The 19003-nt window shown below is 32.4% G+C and overlaps 1 protein-coding gene across 1 annotated transcript; it reads right to left on the reverse strand.

The window, feature by feature from the left end:
* Positions 1–1107: 1107 nt before the first annotated feature.
* LOC111376982 (polygalacturonase At1g48100-like) lies at positions 1108–4496 on the reverse strand. The gene is made up of 7 exons (XM_022999995.1): positions 4254–4496; positions 3883–4014; positions 3498–3689; positions 3274–3321; positions 2853–3060; positions 2278–2468; positions 1108–1909 (listed from the first exon to the last, which is right to left on the reverse strand). The coding sequence occupies exons 1-7, from the start codon at positions 4476–4478 to the stop codon at positions 1517–1519; spliced, it is 1389 nt and encodes a 462-aa protein (XP_022855763.1). The 5' UTR covers positions 4479–4496; the 3' UTR covers positions 1108–1516.
* Between the last annotated feature and the right edge of the window lie 14507 nt (positions 4497–19003).

Below are 19003 nucleotides of genomic sequence, written 5' to 3' on the forward strand. Positions count from 1 at the left end.
AATCATCTAATAACCAATTAACAAGTGACTTGTTGCTTATAATTTTTCTAATTCAGCATTTTGGTCTAAACAACTATAATTTTCAACAAGTGGTATTAATTCAGTACGTACTTATAAATATTTTCAATTCCTATGCAGTGAGAATAGTGTGGCGAGATTTACAGCTCAAATGCTACATGTATTATGTATATTTTAATTTAGTTTCTTATTGAAGACTCTTGTTGTTCACAAGTATCTCCCTACTTGTTGCCTTTCTTTTTTCATAAAATAATATTAAGGAATGAAAAGAAGCTAACTTTTATCGATAATCACTTATCAAACTGTGTACCAAACATGCATAATGTTTGATTGATCCAGCTTATGAATGCAGTGGAGGAGCCAATATTGTTCTTGTAAATCCAAGTGTCAATTGATATTCAAGAAAGCCTGTGCCCCTTTGGTTTATGCGAGTGTTAAGGTACACTTTAGATATTTCTAATGAGCAATGGTGGTTTTGTTCAACCATTATCTTTGATTAGATAGTTTACTTCACCTGCTTCCAGCTTTAAATTTATTTTACTCAGATAATGAGAATATTTGGGAATCTAGTTGTCACTTTTGATGTGATGAAGCCAAGTATTCTCATTTTTTGTAATGACGAACTTAGGAATTTAGACATTGATAACCTCAAAATCGAAATTAACAAATTCACTTTACTTGGTCAAAGTTTTATCTCCCTAAAGTCAATGAAATTTGCTGAAAATAAGATTTGAGAGAGAAATTTACTATTTGAAAAGTGAGTATATCCAATTTTTTCTTGTCCACTTTTTGTCTTCACTTTTTGCTTGAATTCATGACAATTTGTAGATATTTGATGAAGCCAACATGATAATTTTGTCGTTTTCTCTTCCGCGACATGTGAAGGTCATTAATTAGCGAGTTTTTAACTGAATATGTTACATTTACATTTTATTCATCGTGTCACGTATTCTTCACTCATTGATTCTTTTAAAAAAGTTTAACACTCTTATTCACATACTTAAATAATGGTTTCGCTGAGTTGAAATAGCCTGCAAAAACAAATAAGAGTATTTTTGCTCGTTCAACAATTTGTACTTGCACGCCTCGTTTGCTCATAGTTCATAATCAAGTTCATGTTTACGCTTTCATATTAGAAAGTATAGGTTTCCACACGCGAGCTCAAGATAAGGGTACAACGGTATTGGTGAAAATTCTCGCCACTAACTTTGACTTTGATTTTAACTTCTACACAATTTCTAATATCGAATTAACTCAAGTGGATATCTCCACCATTGTCTTCATAAAATTAGCTGATAACAGAGGTATTATCCAACTAATCTGATGCTGGACTGAGTATTTGGTAGAAAGTTGCAGAATAGTTCAAATATTCCATAACCTATATGCTGGATTGAGAGAGTCCCAATTCCCTCAAACTGTGCCACACATTACCTACATTATACTAGCTATTCCCGGGTCGGATATATCATTTGCAAAGTGCTAATACATTTAGCCTGGTCTAACAGGAATCTCCACTGTTATGAACATATTTGTTGGACGGATTTCCCGTTCGCAAACAAGTTATCGGAGGGGTAGTAGACGTTCTTAGTTCCCCAAAAGTTTGCCAACAGTAAGGTTCTTCCAATCTGTTCTTTTCTTGTAATGGATTTAGCTCTATAGTTGTCAATGTTACACCTGAGCACGGCGTGGAGTCACTGCAGGCAAAATGAACAGGTTTTGAAGTATATGTTCCTTTTATAAACTGGTAGGAGATGCCTGATACAGCTACAGCTGATGTCTTGTTTGGGCATTTGTGCCCGTCGCAATAATACTGGTCGATCATTATAGGAATTTCAACTCCAGAAACTTGAATATTTGAGAACATCACTCCTTGCACCGAGCCTGAGCCACCCTGCACTTGCAAACAAGCCTAATCACAAACTGAATAAGCAAAAAGGCAGGGAGGGTGAGTTGGTCTGCCGACTGAAATGTTTATATCCTTATGGTTTCATAATTTGTGGTGAATTTTTACTTTCGGAGGTCCATCCTTTCATGCTGAGGGAAGGTGTAACAACCTAGCCTCTGTGCCTAAGTCGTTAATTTACGAACCATCCGCTCTATATTTCTTAAGGGAAGGTCATATATTTGAATTTTCGGGACGCGATAAAAATTCATGAAAAGTAAGATGGGCTCAGGTTCTTCTAGAGTTGGCAGTACGGAAGTTGATGCCACAGAGGCCGGGTCATTATAGAAGGTATCGTCTGTCTAGGAAAACTTTACCTGCCACGTCTTTATTCTTACACCAGTCAATGTATTCTGCAGCGAGGAGTCGCGAACAGTAATATTTGAAACGCAGGCTTTAGTACCGGCCTTCCCCAGCCCCCCAATGCTGAATCCGTGACCAGGTCCACAATTCACATTGTGTATGTATACACCGGAGCATCCTGTTTGTATGGATATACAGTCATCCCCTGTAAAATATCATTTAGAAGTCAAAAATTCTTGTTCGAAATAAGGATCATTTACCTTAAATCAGTAATTTGAAATCAGCTACACGAATCATTTTTTCACCGTCCAGCTCAGTTCATTACTAGATCAACAAGAACGTCTAAAGCAACTAAATCCTAAGCAACTACAATAAGTCATGTCCTTTTGGTCTATCCTTCCAGCTTTTGACGTTTTCTACTAAAACCGTGTCACTTTTTTGAACTGAAGCATCTTTAGGTCTACAGAAAATATGTCACTGACGTTCTTTTCTTAATGTGAGTGGTCGTAGCCAAGTAAATTTTACTTTTAAGCTTAGCAAAACATGCTTTCATTTGTTCGACTAGCATTTGTTTGATAATAGGAATTACCACAAGCAAGAGAGGTGCTGTGAATGACCACATCTTGGGAATTCTGAAGGTGGATTCCGTCTGTATTAGGGCTGTCACCAGGGGACGAAATGCTCATGCTAAAAACTTGAACCCCAACACAATCGTCAAACTTGAGGTGTGTCTGTGGGCTGTTTTGTATGGTTATCCCGGTAACTATGACATCAGAACTTCCATAAAATCTAAGTGCCTGCTCAGTGGAGATTAAAATCAAAATTTTAGTAGATTTTTCATGGAAGTTGATAAAATACGTGGTTGAAAAGTTGTGGAACCCATAAAATATGTGGTTGAAATTAATTGTTAATTTTGACTTAGATTAAAATTTATATTTTAGTTTCTACCAAACAGGGGCATAATTCTGACTCAGAGTTTCAGAGAGGAGAGCTTCATGTGTGGTACTTACAGTTGGTTTTGTGCTTGGCATTCCTCCCGCTGCATCTGTGTATATCTGCTGGAAATTAAAGTACCTTAGGTAAGTTCTAGTTTATGCAAAAAGTAGTGAACAAGATTGGACGGGGACGAAAAATTTAGCTGATTTGTTCTTCTTTTGTGTTGTCTGGTGCAGACTAGTTCACCTTATCAAACATGCAATAAGTTTGAAACATTATAAAAATATAGATTTATTACCAAATCATCTGCACTATTATTTTCATCTGATTCTTCCAATGGATTGTTGTCTTTCCACCAGACTGAGCCTTGTCCATCAATAATTCCTTTACCTCTGATTGTTATTCCTTTGAGATCTTTAAATTCTATCCATTGTAAAAGACCTGATCCCCAACCTCCAGAACTACTGGGAGCAATGATTTTCCCATCCAACTGCAGGAGATCAGAAGAGGATAAAAAACAATGTCTAGAAGTCATAAAACTCTAATTCTATGAAAGTAAGCTCGAAATTGACGCGGAATATTGGGCAACAACGACACAAGATCAAGATTTGACGCCATTTTTTTTGGGTAGTGTAACTAGTTCTTTCTTGAGTTCCTACAAACTGAACAGATGCAAAATTTACCTGGAAAACAATTTTTGACTTGCAATTGGGTCCCGAAAATGAGATGGGTCTGACTAGAAATACAGACCCTGATGGAACCAGCACCGTTGATCCTTCCACCACACAAGCAGCTGTCCAAGCTTGTTCAAATGCCTGCCAAGAATGGGTAGACATGTTAGTCTGTTCAATAGTAATATTCTTTTCCGCCTTCAAATCTGTTAAGGTTCCATTTTCAAATGTTCTTGATTAGGACGTACGAAATAGTATATCGGTTCACAAGTTTTTAACTATTAGCGTTCTCCTAAAACAAGAAAACTCACATGATATATTTGATATGTTCGACTGGACAAGACTACGCATGTTAAACATGTCCAAGAAGCTTTAAGTTATACCTTTGTGTCGTCTGCTCTTCCGTCACCTTTAGCACCATAACTTAAGACATTGAAGGTTGCACCACTGTCTAAAAGGGAGACACTTTGGCCTAAGATAGGTGCATTGGCTTTTCTATGCCTCCATTGCTTTTGTTGTGTGGCAATGCAAGATGCATTGTCTGAGGACCAGACAAGAAATGCAATAAGAATGACAAACCTAAAATTCATCATGCTAAACCTTAACATTTATGTAGTTTTAGAGAGAGACAGTGTGTTTGTGTGTGTTAAAAAGGTGGTATCAGATTGGTATTTATAGTTGGTGAAAGCAGCCCAAAATCACTGTGGAGGCATAAGCCACACAGTTAATAAGCTCTTTTGGAAATTTGTGCTTTCATAAGGAATAAATTTCTTATGCTAAGGCAAAAGGAAACTTTTTTTCCTTGGCTTCATATTTATATGTCATAAATTAATTGTTTGTTGTGATCTCAATTTATTTCATAACTATATCATTAAGATTGTCCCTTTAAAACTTAAATTACTATTTTCTACAATTTCTTCTCAAATTTAAATTAAGATCTAGCCCTGTTTGGTAGAAATAAAAATATAGATTTTAATATAAGTCAAAGTCAACAATCTATTTTAACCATATATTTCCATGGGATCTACACTTTTTCTTCTAGACTTTTATCAAAATCTATTAAAAATCTTATATTCATCCCCACCAAACATGGGCTAGGTGTTTTTTTTTTCCTTCTTGTGACAAAGTGACAAGAAATATTTAAAATTGTTTTACTAATTATTATACAATTTTAGAGAGTACAGTACTAAAATTATTACTTTCTGAAAGAGCAAAGTGTAAAAAATTCCAAGAATATATACAACTGCATTTCTTTCAAATATTTTATACATTTACATCATAATAAGGAGGATCATAAAAATGAAAAAGTAAAACAACATGCAAATAGGTAAACGTCTGGTTCAAGTGGTAAGAGCAAAGTCTTAAGTTCCAGCCTTTTTCGTCGAACAGAAAAAAAATCTATTAATCCCCTTTTAAAAAAAATATATAAAAAAATTATCACATATTAAGCTGCATTTGGCAAATTTATAAATTAATTTATAAAGAGAAATAGTAGTAGAACTTATGAAATATGTAGATAATAAATAGGTACTGGTTATGATTGTGTGATTGAAATTAGTATCTGATTTTTATCGAGTTTACAAAATTATATCCAAATAGATTGTTAAATACTGTATAATCCGTAAGATTTTTCCCTTTGCTTTTATAGTGTATTTTTATTTAGGGGGCCTCGGAAGAAGGTTTCCTTCGCCTTCTTCATAAGCTGCATATGAAAATATAAGTTGCTCTTCCTTTCAATCATCTCAATCTTTACGTGAATTGCAAAGGATTAGTAAGCTCATCCTACGTGCAATGTTGTAGCTAATTCATTAAATTTAAGTATAACGTGAGAAAATTAAAAGGTTGAAAGACTTTTTTGATTACTTTATTTTTTTCTATTGGGGTGGAAGACGTGGTGAGCATGAATGTGGAAGAGAATTCATTAATTCACCACTTTTGTGCTTGTCCGTGAATTAAAGAGTATTATTGGGCAAAATATTATTCTATTTGACTATACAAATCTGGAAATTATGGAGCCTAAGCAATTGATCCGCCAGCCATTTGTGACAACGACCAAAAATTTGTCAAGGCTGCACGTGATTATAGTTTATAGTTCTTCAAATACAACTGAAATGACTCAAAAGATTTATATACATGTACATTCTTTTTTTTATTCTAAAACCAAGAGTCGAGTGTATGCAAACTCTTACTAATGCAAATTAAAAAGTAATTTTGATCATTTAACTCGATTTTAAGAGAGTTCATTCTCCAAATAGTCACTGAACTTTTTAAAAAGCTTCTAGAGAGTCACTTAACTTTGTAAATTGGGACCCTATACATCACTTGTTCAGTGATCCCAAAGGAATTTTTTTTTTTGCAAACTTCAGTGACTATTTAGAAAAGTTTGAAAGTTCGGTGAGCTCATGTGAACTTTTGTAAAGTTCAGTGACTATTTAGAGAAGTTTTGAAATTCGATGACCTCTTGAAAACTTTTAACCAAGTTCAGTGACTATTTAGATAATTAACTCATTTTAGGACAAAATGGGCCTCATCCAAATATAAACTAATATATGACGACACAATTTTATCTAAATTTGATATTCGAATTCTTTGCAATACTTAAACAATTATGCTAATTACTTCCTTAAGAGCATCCTTAAGAGACTTTTTAAACATGAGATGCTATTTATTCTAAAGAGTCATCACTTAAAATTATGCTTCAAGAGACTGTTTAAATTAACATTTTAATTTGGAGGGTGTGTTTGGTTCTTCAAATTTGGATAGCCAAACTCACTCTCTATAATTAAATATAATCAAAATCTTTTAATTTCAATGTAAGAAAATAATAAAATAATCTAGAGAAAAGTTAGTTAAACTAAAATATAGAAAAAAATAATAAATACTTTTTGGGAGTAGTTAAATTAAGAATTAATTGTTCCAATGGTTACTGAATTTAGATTCATGTCTTTGATTGGTTACTGAAATTTAAAATGTCGAGTTTGGCCACGAACTTTGAAAAATATTGTACATTATTCACTGAACTTTAAAAAATATTGTACATTATCCACTAAACTTTGAAAAATATTGTATGTTACTCACTATAAATTCGATATTTTTCAAAGTTCAACTGTTATATTAGTGAAACGTACGGCATATTTCAAAGTTCATTGGTCAAAACTCGATATTTTAAATTGCAGTGAGCAATTTAAGACATGGGCCTAAGTTCAGTGAGCAATCGAAAACATTGACCTAAGTTTAGTGACCAAAATTCGACATTTTAAACTTCAACTACCAATTAAATATATAGACTCAAGTTTAGTAACCATTCGAACAATTAACTCTAAAATTAAGTGTTAAATACAAATTTTTTTTTGGAATACTTCAAAATTTTAACTCTCTAAATTTATAGATGTTCACCAAATGATAGAAAATGCTCTTTAAAAATATAGAGTCTCTCGAAAATGCTCTATGCATTAAAGAAGTGCAAGAGAATAATATGATTGATGTTGTAAATGGAAAGTCCATTAAAGTTTATTGATGAATGACATTTGTACCCTTGTAGCCTTAGAAATCATTACTATCGTATCCCTGATTCTTACCTATAAATATAGGGCTTTGATTTTCAATAATACACACAAAAAGTTTATTGAGTTTTCTCTATTCTCTTTTCCTCTCATTTTATAACACGTTATTAGCACGAAACTCTTAGAAGGTAGTATTTTTTTTCATAATCATCTATCACGTATATCAAAATTAATTTGATAATACGTGAATTTTACATATACATATGTTGAATCTGCAATACGTGATCTCATCTTTCTCGATCATTATGTTTTCTTTGTACCTCTCTTTGAATTAATTAATGTTTTTTTCCTTTACATCAATCCACGTGCATTTTTATGGAGATATATTTATATTAAATCAATTGATATGCATTAATTTATATTTCTATACCCTCCTTATATTTAGATTAGTCATTTACGTTCTACACATGCTTATAATTTTTTTTGGTTTAATTGGTCAATGTTCTTTGTAAACAAGCTTCAATTTCATATCTATATTTTGGCTGATTCCATATATATATAATATACAATTAAGAAATAACTGTACCCAACTCATCTTTTCTCTTAAATCCATTGGTTTCTGCAAATTTCATGCCTTAATTGGTTAATACTAATTCAATTCTTTTAATTGCACATAATTAGAATTTCGTGTCATAATATGTTAATAGATTTGTACATGTCACTTAATATGTTAATAGATTTGTGTGTTTCACTCGACTCACGTTATTAATTCAAAATAATATTTTACATGTGTTTGTATATTAATTAATGGTGAGCAATTGGATGTATTATCATTTTTTTTATGTTTAGTTATGAAACATTACATTAAATTTATTTTTAATTGTTGTTGCTCCTGAAATAGCACAACATTATAATTAATATTCCAGAAGAATATTAATCATAGATCTATTCGTTGTTGCTCCAAAAGTAGCACAACATTATAAGAATATTATTTGCTCCTGAAAAGCATAAATTATAACTTTCAATATTCCAAAAGAATATTGGCATATTGTATTTGAAGAAATAATAGCAAAATATTATGTGCTCCAGAAGTAGCATATGTTTCGAAGAACATATTATTTCAAATTAGTGTTTATCCCTAGAGAAAAACACGTAACTTAAAGTCATATTGATATTGACTATTTGATTAACATGTGATGATTAATTATATTCTTCGAAACTAATTGTATTTTTTTATTGTGTAGTTAAACAAATGGCAAATATTACGAAATTTGAGTTTGTTGCACTTGACATATCTGGTAAAAATTATCTGTCATGGATACTGGATGCTGATATCTATCTCGTCTCAAAGGGTCTGGGAGAGACAATAAAAGAAGGAAATAGTGAATCCCTGCAGGATCGTGCAAAAGCATTCATTTTTCTCCGTCATCATCTTCACGATGGATTAAAAATTGAATATCTCACTGAGAAAGATCCACGAGTTCTTTGGAAAAAGTTAACTGAAAGATTTGATCATCAGAGAACTATAGTCTTCCCCAAAACCCGTTATGAGTGGATGTACCTTCGTTTGCAAAACTTTAAAACGGTTAATGAGTACAATTCTAGATTGTTCAGAATATGTTCAAAGTTGACTTTGTGTGGAGAAAAAATCACCGATGAAGATATGCTGGAAAAAACTTTCTCCACCTTTCATGCCTCGAATGTGCTCCTGCAGCAGCAATATCGTGAGCGTGACTTCAAAAAGTACTCAAAACTTATATCTTGCCTATTAGTTGCTGAACAAAATAATGAATTGTTGATGAAAAATCATGGATTACGTCCAACTGGTTCTGTACCATTGCCTGAAGCAAATGGTACTACATTGTCTGAAACAAATACAATATCAAGATAAGGGCGTGGACGCGGACGTGGACACGGATACGGACGTATACGTGGAATAAATCATGGAAGAAATTATCAACAAAGTTATTAACAACAAGACAATAAATTCAAAAGGTACAAAGCAAACGAGAGTGGCAAATCTAAAAATGAGCATGAAGAAAGTTACTTCAGATGTGGAATGAAAGGACATTGGGCACGTACATGTCGTACCTCAAAACATCTTGTGGATCTCTACCAGAGATCAATCAAGAGAAAAGAAAAATTGGAGACTAATTTTGCTGATTATGATGGTCCAATTGATGTAACTCATTTGGATGTCTCCGATTCTTTATTTATCCAAATGGAAATATTGACCATTTGGTTGGGGGTGGTGTGATAGAAAATATAGATTAATTTACTAGTATTTTTTTCGTTTTAAAAACTTCAGTCTGAAATATGTTTTTACTTTTCCGCACAAAAATAAAATAAAAAAAATAAAACTCTATTATGCACCGTTTATTTCATGATATTAAGTAATGTTTATTTCTTTAAATCTAAATTCAAGTTTTTTTTTTAAATTTTGTTTATTTTGTTATATTTATAGATTCATGATGGATAGTCAAGACAGCTGTTTAATTGATAGTACAACTACACATACTATTATTCAAGGTAAAAAATACTTTTTGAACTTAATATTAGTTGAAAATAATGTTAACACGATATCGGGTGCGTCGAATATCGTTGAAGGCTCCGGAAGAGCTTGTATTATTTTGCCAAATAATACAAAATTATATATTGACGATGCATTTTATTTTAGCAAATCCAGAAGAAATTTGCTTAGTTTTAAAGATATTCGCTGCAATGAATATCACATTGAGACGATGCAAGAAAACAATGTTGAATATTTTTACATCGCTTCTTTTGTATTTGGCAAGAAGCAGATAAAAGAAAATTTTCATGCACTCCCGTCTGGCATGTATTTTACATTTATAAAAATGGTCGAATCAAATAATGTTACGAACCAGAAGTTCGTTATTTCAAAAAATTTTATACTTTGGCATGATCGACTTGGACATCCAGGAGCCATAATGATGCGTCGAATAATAAACAACTCACATGGACATCTTTTAAAGAACCAGAAGATTTTTTTATCTAATAATTATCCATATGTAGCTTGTTCGCATGGCAAATTAGTCATTAGACCTTCAACTACAAAGGTCAATATTGAATCTCCAACTTTCTTGAAAAGAATACATGGAGATATATGTGGGCCAATACACCCACAATGTGGACCATTTCGTTACTTTATGGTATTAATTGATTTTTTTACAAGATGGTCACATGTTTGCCTACTTTCAACTAGGAATGTAGCATTTGCTAAACTACTTGCTCAAATCATAAAATTGCGAGCACAATTCCCCGATTACTCAATCAAGACTATTCGTCTTGACAATGCTGGTGAATTTAGATCACAAGTATTTGATGATTATTGTATGTCAATTGGGATTGAAATTGAACATTTAGTTGCACATGTTCATACACAAAATGGTTTAGCAGAATCGTTTATTAAACGTCTACAACTTATTGCTAGACCATTACTTATGAAAACAAAACTCCCAACTTCTATTTGGGGTCATGCCATATTACATGCTGCATCATTGGTTCGAATAAGACCAACTGCCTATCATTAATATTCACCTTTGCAATTTGCATTTGGTCATGAACCTGATATTTCTCACCTATGGGTTTTTGATTGTGCTGTCCAAGTTCTATTTCACCCTCACAAAGTACTAAAATGGGTCCCCAACGAAGACTTGGGATTTATGTGGGTTTTGATTCACAATTTATTATTAGATATCTTGAACTTTTAACGGGTGACTTATTTACTGCACGTTTTGCAGATTATCATTTTGATGAAATGACTTCCCAACTTTGGGAGGAGAAAAACTATACCCTGAAAACAAGATAGAATTTCTTAGAATGAGATAACTTTATCTCACTTTGATCCCGACAGCAATCAATGTGAACAAGAGGTTGAAAAAATTATTCATTTGCAAAGAGTTGCAATTCAACTACCTGATTTATTTGTTGACACGAGAAAAGTGACAAAGTCATATATTCTAGCAGAAAATATTTCAGCAAAAATTAATGTCCCTACAGGACAATCTGTTGTGGCAAATGAATCTCAAATACGCTAGAAGCGTAATCGACCTGTTGGTTCAAAAGACTCTGTACCTCAAAAAAGAAGAGCACAGGAGAAAAACCAACCAAAAATTTCAGAAGAAATCACATTAGAAAAGTTTGATCAATCAAATATTGAATGTACAGTTCTTGAAGAACCAGAGGTGTCCGAAAATAATGATATCTCAATAAATTATATGATGTCTCATAAATTATGGGAACGGAATAATATTGTTATAGACAATATTTTCGCCTTTAACATAGCTCTTGATATTATGCAAAATGAGGATTCTGAACCATAGTCTGTTAATGACTGTCGAAATAAAAATGATTGGCCAAAATGGAAAGAAGTCATACAGGCAGAATTGAATTCTTTGGAGAAACGAAAAGTATTTGGACTAGTAGTTCGAACACCTGAAAATGTAATCCCTGTTGGATACAAATGGATTTTTGTACGAAAGAGAAATGAGAATAATGAAATTACAAGATACAAAGCCCGACTAGTGGCTCAAGGTTTCTCCCAAAGACCGGGAATTGATTATGAGGAAACATATTCTCCCGTAATGGATACCATCACTTTTAGGTTCTTAATTAGTTTGACCATATCACAAAGGTCGATATGCGTCTTATGGATGTAGTAACTGCCGGTTCACTTGACAGTGACATATATATGAAAGTCCCTAAAGGATTTAGGTGCCAGGAGTAAATGATATATGTCCAAGAACTATGTTCTCAATTAAATTGCAAAAATCATTATATGGATTGAAACAATCCGGACGCATGTAGTATAATCGCCTTAACGAATATTTGTTGAAAGAGGGTTATAAAAATGACGATATCTTCATAAAGAAAACAAATATTGGATTTGCAATTGTGACAGTTTATGTTGATGATTTAAATTTAATTGGAACTCTTGAAGAGCTCAACAAAACTGCAGATTATTTGAGAAATGAATTTGAGATGAAAGATTTGGGAAAAACTAAATTTTGTCTTGGATTACAAATCGAACATTTTCCAGAGGGATTATTTGTTCATCAATCTATTTATACAGAAAAAGTCTTGAAATGCTTTTATATGGATAATGCACATCCATTGCCACCATCAATTATGGTCGTTCGATCACTTGATGTGAAAAAAGATCCATTTCGTCCACTTGAAAATGGAGAAAAGATTAATGGTCATGAAGTACCATACCTTAGTACAATTGAACTTATCTTGTAAATTGCACTCGACCTGACATAACTTTTTTTGTAAATCTACTTGCAAGATATAGCTCTACACCAACTCAAAGGTATTGGAATGGTGTTAAACATATTTTTCGTTACCTAAAAGGTACTATTGATATGAGATTATTTTATTCTCAAAAGTCAGGATCTGCTTTAGTGGGATATGCAGATGCAGGTTATCTCTCCGATCCACATAAAGCTAAATCACAAACAGGATACGTGTTTACACGTGGAGGAACAACTATATCATAGAGATCTGTGAAGCAATCCTTGACAGCAACATCCTCAAATCATTCTGAGATTATTGCAATCCATGAAGCAGGGCGAGAATGTGTATGGTTGAGGAATATGACCCATCATATCCAATCATCATGTGGATTGACTTCAACAAAAGATAGTCCAACAATTTTGTTTGAAGATAATGCAGCTTGTATCGCACAACTTAAGGGAGGCTATATCAAAGGCGACATGATGAAGCATATTTCTCCAAAATTCTTTCATACACATGAACTTCAGAAGAATGGTAACATTGATATTTAACAAATTCGCTCAAGTGACAATGTGGCTGATCTATTCACAAAAGCGTTGTCAACATCTACATTCAAGAAATTAGATCATGAGATTGGAATGCGTCGACTCAAAGATTTTCAGTAATCAACATAAGGGGAAGTAGCTGTACTCTTTTTCCTTCGCTTAGGTTTTGTCCCATTGGATTTTCCTAGCAAGGTTTTAATGAGGCAACATTTAATTTTAATACTACAAAATAATTGTACTCTTTTTCCTTCGTTTGATTTTTTTCCTCATTGAATTTTTATCAAACAAGGTTTTAACGAGGCAGATATTTTATAATATGTCATTCAAGGGGGAGTGTTGTAAATGGAAAGTCCATTAAAGTTTATTGGTGAATGACATTTGTACCCCTGTAGCCCTAGAAATTTTACTATTCTATCCCTGATTCTTACTTATAAATATAGGGCTTTAATTTTCAATAATACACACAAAAAATTTATTGAGTTTTCTCTATTCTCTTTTCCTCTCATTTTATAACAATTGCATCATTTTTCGTGTGCACTACGTCAGTTTTCAAAAAAGTTTAAAGATAATTGGTGGTTGACAAATTTTTATCACAACATAGACTATGAACTAGTCTAATAATTTATTTAGAAAAGCCATTATATGCGCCAAATCACATGGGATATTATTGACTTATTTAAGATTATAATTAGGGGCATAGAAATTTTAATCCTATCCTACAATAGCACCTTCTTCTTGACACAATTAACGGCTTATCATGTGAATGTCGTTTTCTTTGTCTACAATAAACGGTTATTAGTTATCTCAAAATCCATAAATCATGCATTGGCTTTTGAAATTGACCCCACAAGAATAAATCATTTAATTGCCTATTTTGAAGAAAATTATTAAAACTTATTCGATGATTTATAGAAATAGGAGAAGAATTATTTTTGCAATGATAATTGTGTTGAAAATTATAAACTCCAATCGTATTCTATCGAGAGCAATCAATTCAAAGAAAAAAATAAACACGCAGAAATGCACAAGATTTATAGAGGTCTACCTCGATTTAAAATTATGTCATCTCTCGCATTTGCAGTGATTCGCTATGATAAAAAAAAAAAAAAGGTTTACGAGAGAAAATCGCCTTCCTATCGTCTTTAGTCGTTCTTTATCTTTTTAATAGAATTTTACAATAACTAAAATTCCTTAATAAAATTTTACAACAATACAAATTAGGGCAAAATTGACCAGTTTCACAAAGTGACAATAATTAGGACTACAATAATTAGATTACACAACTTAACAAATCGATCTTTGAATCAATGTCTCAGTTGCCCTTGAGGGCACTTTGGAGCAAGGTTTGTGGCGCTCGGCTTTGTTCATCCTTTCGACTAAATATCCCGCTCTTCCTTGTACACAATTTATTTAGATTAAATTATAATCAAAATAAAATTTTAGTAGTCTTGTTTCAATTTTATTTATATATATATATATATATATATATATTTTTTTTTTTTATTTTATTTTTAGTCACGAGCTTAAGCCATTATTGTCAATATATATAATATAAAAAAATTCTGTGAAGAATTGAAGTTTTGTCTTTCCATAGACACGTGAATCTACTAAATATTTCGTTATTTAATTGATTTAACCTGCGATCATATCAGGCGCAAAGAAAACAATTGATTAATTTGGATTTTAGCTTATCTTGTTGCACGTTCTAGTCATTAGATGCTTCGATTCTACGAATTTGTATAATGGAACGACAATTTGTTCTTTATTTATCAAATCAACAGATTGAGAAGAAAGATTTGACGTTGAAATCGCTCGTACATGAATTCCACTTCAAATAGCAAAAAGGGTCGTGAATTATTTTTACTTGATTACGCTCAATTTATTTATTTATTTTTTTGAAAAACGCTAAGTACATTTAGTTTGACAGCTCTCTAATACGAGGTGGGGCCCACGATTACTGTCAGCCGAGGGTGTACCTAGCATGCCCCCCCCCCCCCCCCCCCCCCCCCCCCCCCCCCCCCCACAACCCTTTTTTCTCGTTGAATAGTAGAATGCATATAATTTAACAACAATATTGCAATACTATAATCAGATAGCAAAAGTTAAAAGGACGATGATTACACAGAGTATTTTCCTCACAAATACCAAATCTCAAGATTTCCCAGAAATAGTATCAAATCACAAAGGACTACTAACATGAAGAACTCTAACTCAGAACTTTTCAACTCTGATCTTAATCAACAAAAGATTAGTGCGACCTCATTAGAAAACAATCAATATTCAATCACCAAGAAAGAATTTCAAAGAGGAGTAGGAGTTTTGAGAGAACGCGGAAAGTGAGAGAAAACTGTTGGGAATTTACTTCTATATACACTACAAAATTTAAAATTTATTTTCGATTTCCTTCAGGGATCATCTTTGTGTTTAGATAGAAACCGTAATAAGAACATTACATTTGACGAATTCTTCAGACGTCTTTGAGAATCTTTAACACGATCAATAACAATATCTCCTCTTCTTTTGAATCTTGGTTAACTACTATTTCTTCATATCACAACCGTCAAATCGTCCAGCCTTCAATAGTAATCCACACGAGAGAACAAGAATGAGAGATTATTGTTTCTTTTCTTTTCTTGTGCTAGAATGATTATGAATGAATGTTGTATTGTTGTCGTAAAAATCTCAAACCCTAATTGTTGGACTTGACACATTCATTAAACATAAGTAGGCCCATAAGTTAAGGGAAAAAATCGCATTCGCATTCGCATATAAAATATATAATATTTCATATAATACCATATATATTTCAAATTTTAAATAATACTACACATTGATTAAAATACCATCAATTCTACTGTCATATAAACTTTCCAAATAAAATCAATTGTATCTGAAATCATAAATTTGCTGATAATAGGGAAATCATTTACAGCACTATTTCCATTACGTGATTCAAATTTATATTGGTTTCCACATCAGCAAATTTTGAATATATGATGGTTTACTCGTCTTCAACATCGTTTCACCATTAACCGGGTGCGATCTGCTATAACAACCTACAATCTTTTTCGGATAAAATAGGTTTCTTACAATCAATCTGATAAGATTTTTAATGTGGCTAACATCTCGAAGTAATATAACACATATTCTTTACATGTGTTTCATCCTATATTAGTGCATTGATCTTCTTATCAAGCTCTTTCTTGGAATTTAAGTCAACAATTTTCGAGTCTGATTAATGGAATTTCACACTCATGGCTAATTCATGTAAAAAATAGATCTGCAGCCAATGCAAAAATCTGATTGTATTGAATTCTGAAAATGAATATGTTGTAGTTTATACTCATCATGTTTACATTTCTATGTTGAGTTATTTCTAGAATTATTTGTACAATCACCTATATAGTATTAGAAGACATTACATACGAATTACTTCATGATATTTTACCTTTCATCAGAACAGGAAACGTGCCAACACTCAAAAACCCTAACGAAATTTTTGTCAAATTTGATTGGAAACACGCCAAAAAACAAAACTTTGATGAAATTTTTGTCATATTCAATTGGTATGGTATTTCATGTTATATTATTTAGACTTATGTTTATCCCGATCTTTCATGTCATATTTGAAAAACATAACAAATCCATTTCATTGCCTTGCAACATATTCAAGGCACGTCCCGAATAATAAACTGAAATGAATCTGCACTGTCAACATACCCATACCCTCCCAACTAACTTATTGGAGATTGATTCATTACGTGAAAGAATGATTACTGATTGAGACACTAAATGTTATGTATATAATTATCAGATGTTCCATACTATTTTTTAGTCTGATTGCAAGTAATGAAATCCATTAACGTCTTCGTAACACGCGACACAAATCCATCAATGTTATGCATATGTGTGGTGAATGTGAGTGATATGTGGTTTGATTTTTCATTTTCTGTATTATTTGATTTGGAGACTATGATTTGGCTCGAAGGAGGGTTCTATAATTTGGGGGTTTCTTAAGGTAAGTTTGAATAGTATGAGCTGTCCGAATTCATTTAATGTTTGGTTTTCTTTTTGGGTTTCATTTTTTTACTTTAAAAATTGTAGTAGTAATGGAATAAAGAAAGATGGAATGTATTATATGAAATATAATGTAAAAGGAGGTAATACATCTAATTTCCTCATAAGTATTAGGCCCGATACTCTGAAAATTGAAAAGATAAGATTAATGCCCTAAATAAAAATTAAACTTCGTATAAACCGTATTATTTACGCCCTTACCAAAATCCCCAAACCTCAACCCTTTCCCACGTTGCTCATTACAGATGCTCATCTCTCTCTTCTACATCTCTCATTTCAGAACCCTCATCTCTGCCATCCATGCAGCTCCATCGTCCTCCTCCGTCTCCTCTCCAAGGACCTCTTAAACGTCGAGCCCTAAAAGCCTCAAATTGCTAATCACAAAAAGATACTTACTCCGACTCTGAATTCTACAATGGCTAGAGAAAGTGGGTTGAAGATAAAAATAATTGTTGATGAAGAAGCATCTTTGAAGAAGAAGAAGAAGAAGAAGAAGAAAAGATTTTTTTTCAAAACTTTATTAGGAATTTGACTATATATTCCATTTTCAGTCATTAAGGAACCATATTTCTATTTTTGGCACAAAAGAGATAGATTGATTTCATTGGACATTTTTCAAGAGGTAGTTTTGGATTGAATGGGCGATGGCAGAAAGGAATTCATGTAACTGACCCCAAGTTTACTTGGAACAAGAATTGGATATTGTTGTATTCTGTAATTTGCATATGGCCGATAATTCTTTTGTTTGTTGTTTATTCTTAGCTAATTGGTTGGCTAATCTCTTTAATTGCCATAATATGTCCAAACGCCATGCTATTGTTATGCTGAATGAACTTTTTTAAAGGCTTGCACTTTTGGTATTTAAGGTCCGGAAAATCACCTGCTATTATTTGATCGAAAACTTATTCTTTCAATTGGACAGTTTGGAGATAGAAATCTTAGCACAAATAGTTAAATGTGTGATTTATATGCTCCTGATCGAAAACTTATTCTTTCAATTGGATAGTTTGATATTTAAGGTTAGCTTACTGGTTTTGTTGTTTGGCAATATATAGTGGAAGGTGAGGGGATATGGCAAGTTGTCATGGCTCCTGCTTTAAGCCCTTCTCCATCAATAAAGCTAGCAGAGTGTGTAGAAATTCAAGTATTACTTGTGGGTAGTCTCAAGGTATTAGGGCAATGAGGATGGAACTACTGTTGGAAGAGCTATACAATGTGAGGTGGAGAAAAATGTATCAAAGGAGCAACTGGGGATCTTGGTATTTCAAATGGTCGATGTGGAGAGAAATGTATAACTTTTTTTTTTTTATTGTTCGTCACATTTGTGTCACATTTTTTGGACTTTTGTCACATTTTTTTAATATTTGTTACTTTTTTTGAATTTTTGTCTCTTCTTTTTAGTATAGTCACTTTTTTGAAATTTCTATCATTTTTTAATGACAAACATCATTTTTTTAATAAAAGTGAAATTGTATGTCATTTTTTAATATAATGTGACACTAAAGTTTTAAAGGTGATATTGTGTCTCTTTTTTAAATTCGTGACTTTTTTAAATTTCTGTCACTTTTTGAAACTCTGTCACTTTTTTAAGTATTGCCATTTTTCTTTTTCTTTTTTTTTTTTTTTAATTTTCGTCACTTTTTATTAGTGTGTCACTTTTTTCACTCGTCTTCTTGAAACTTATATTCCTTTTTTTTTTTTTAGTGACAAACATCATTTTTTAGTAAAAGTGAGATCGTATGTCATTTTTTA

The sequence above is a fragment of the Olea europaea genome, unplaced genomic scaffold (assembly GCF_002742605.1).
Source record: "Olea europaea var. sylvestris unplaced genomic scaffold, O_europaea_v1 scaffold1591, whole genome shotgun sequence".
NCBI lineage: Eukaryota > Viridiplantae > Streptophyta > Magnoliopsida > Lamiales > Oleaceae > Olea > Olea europaea.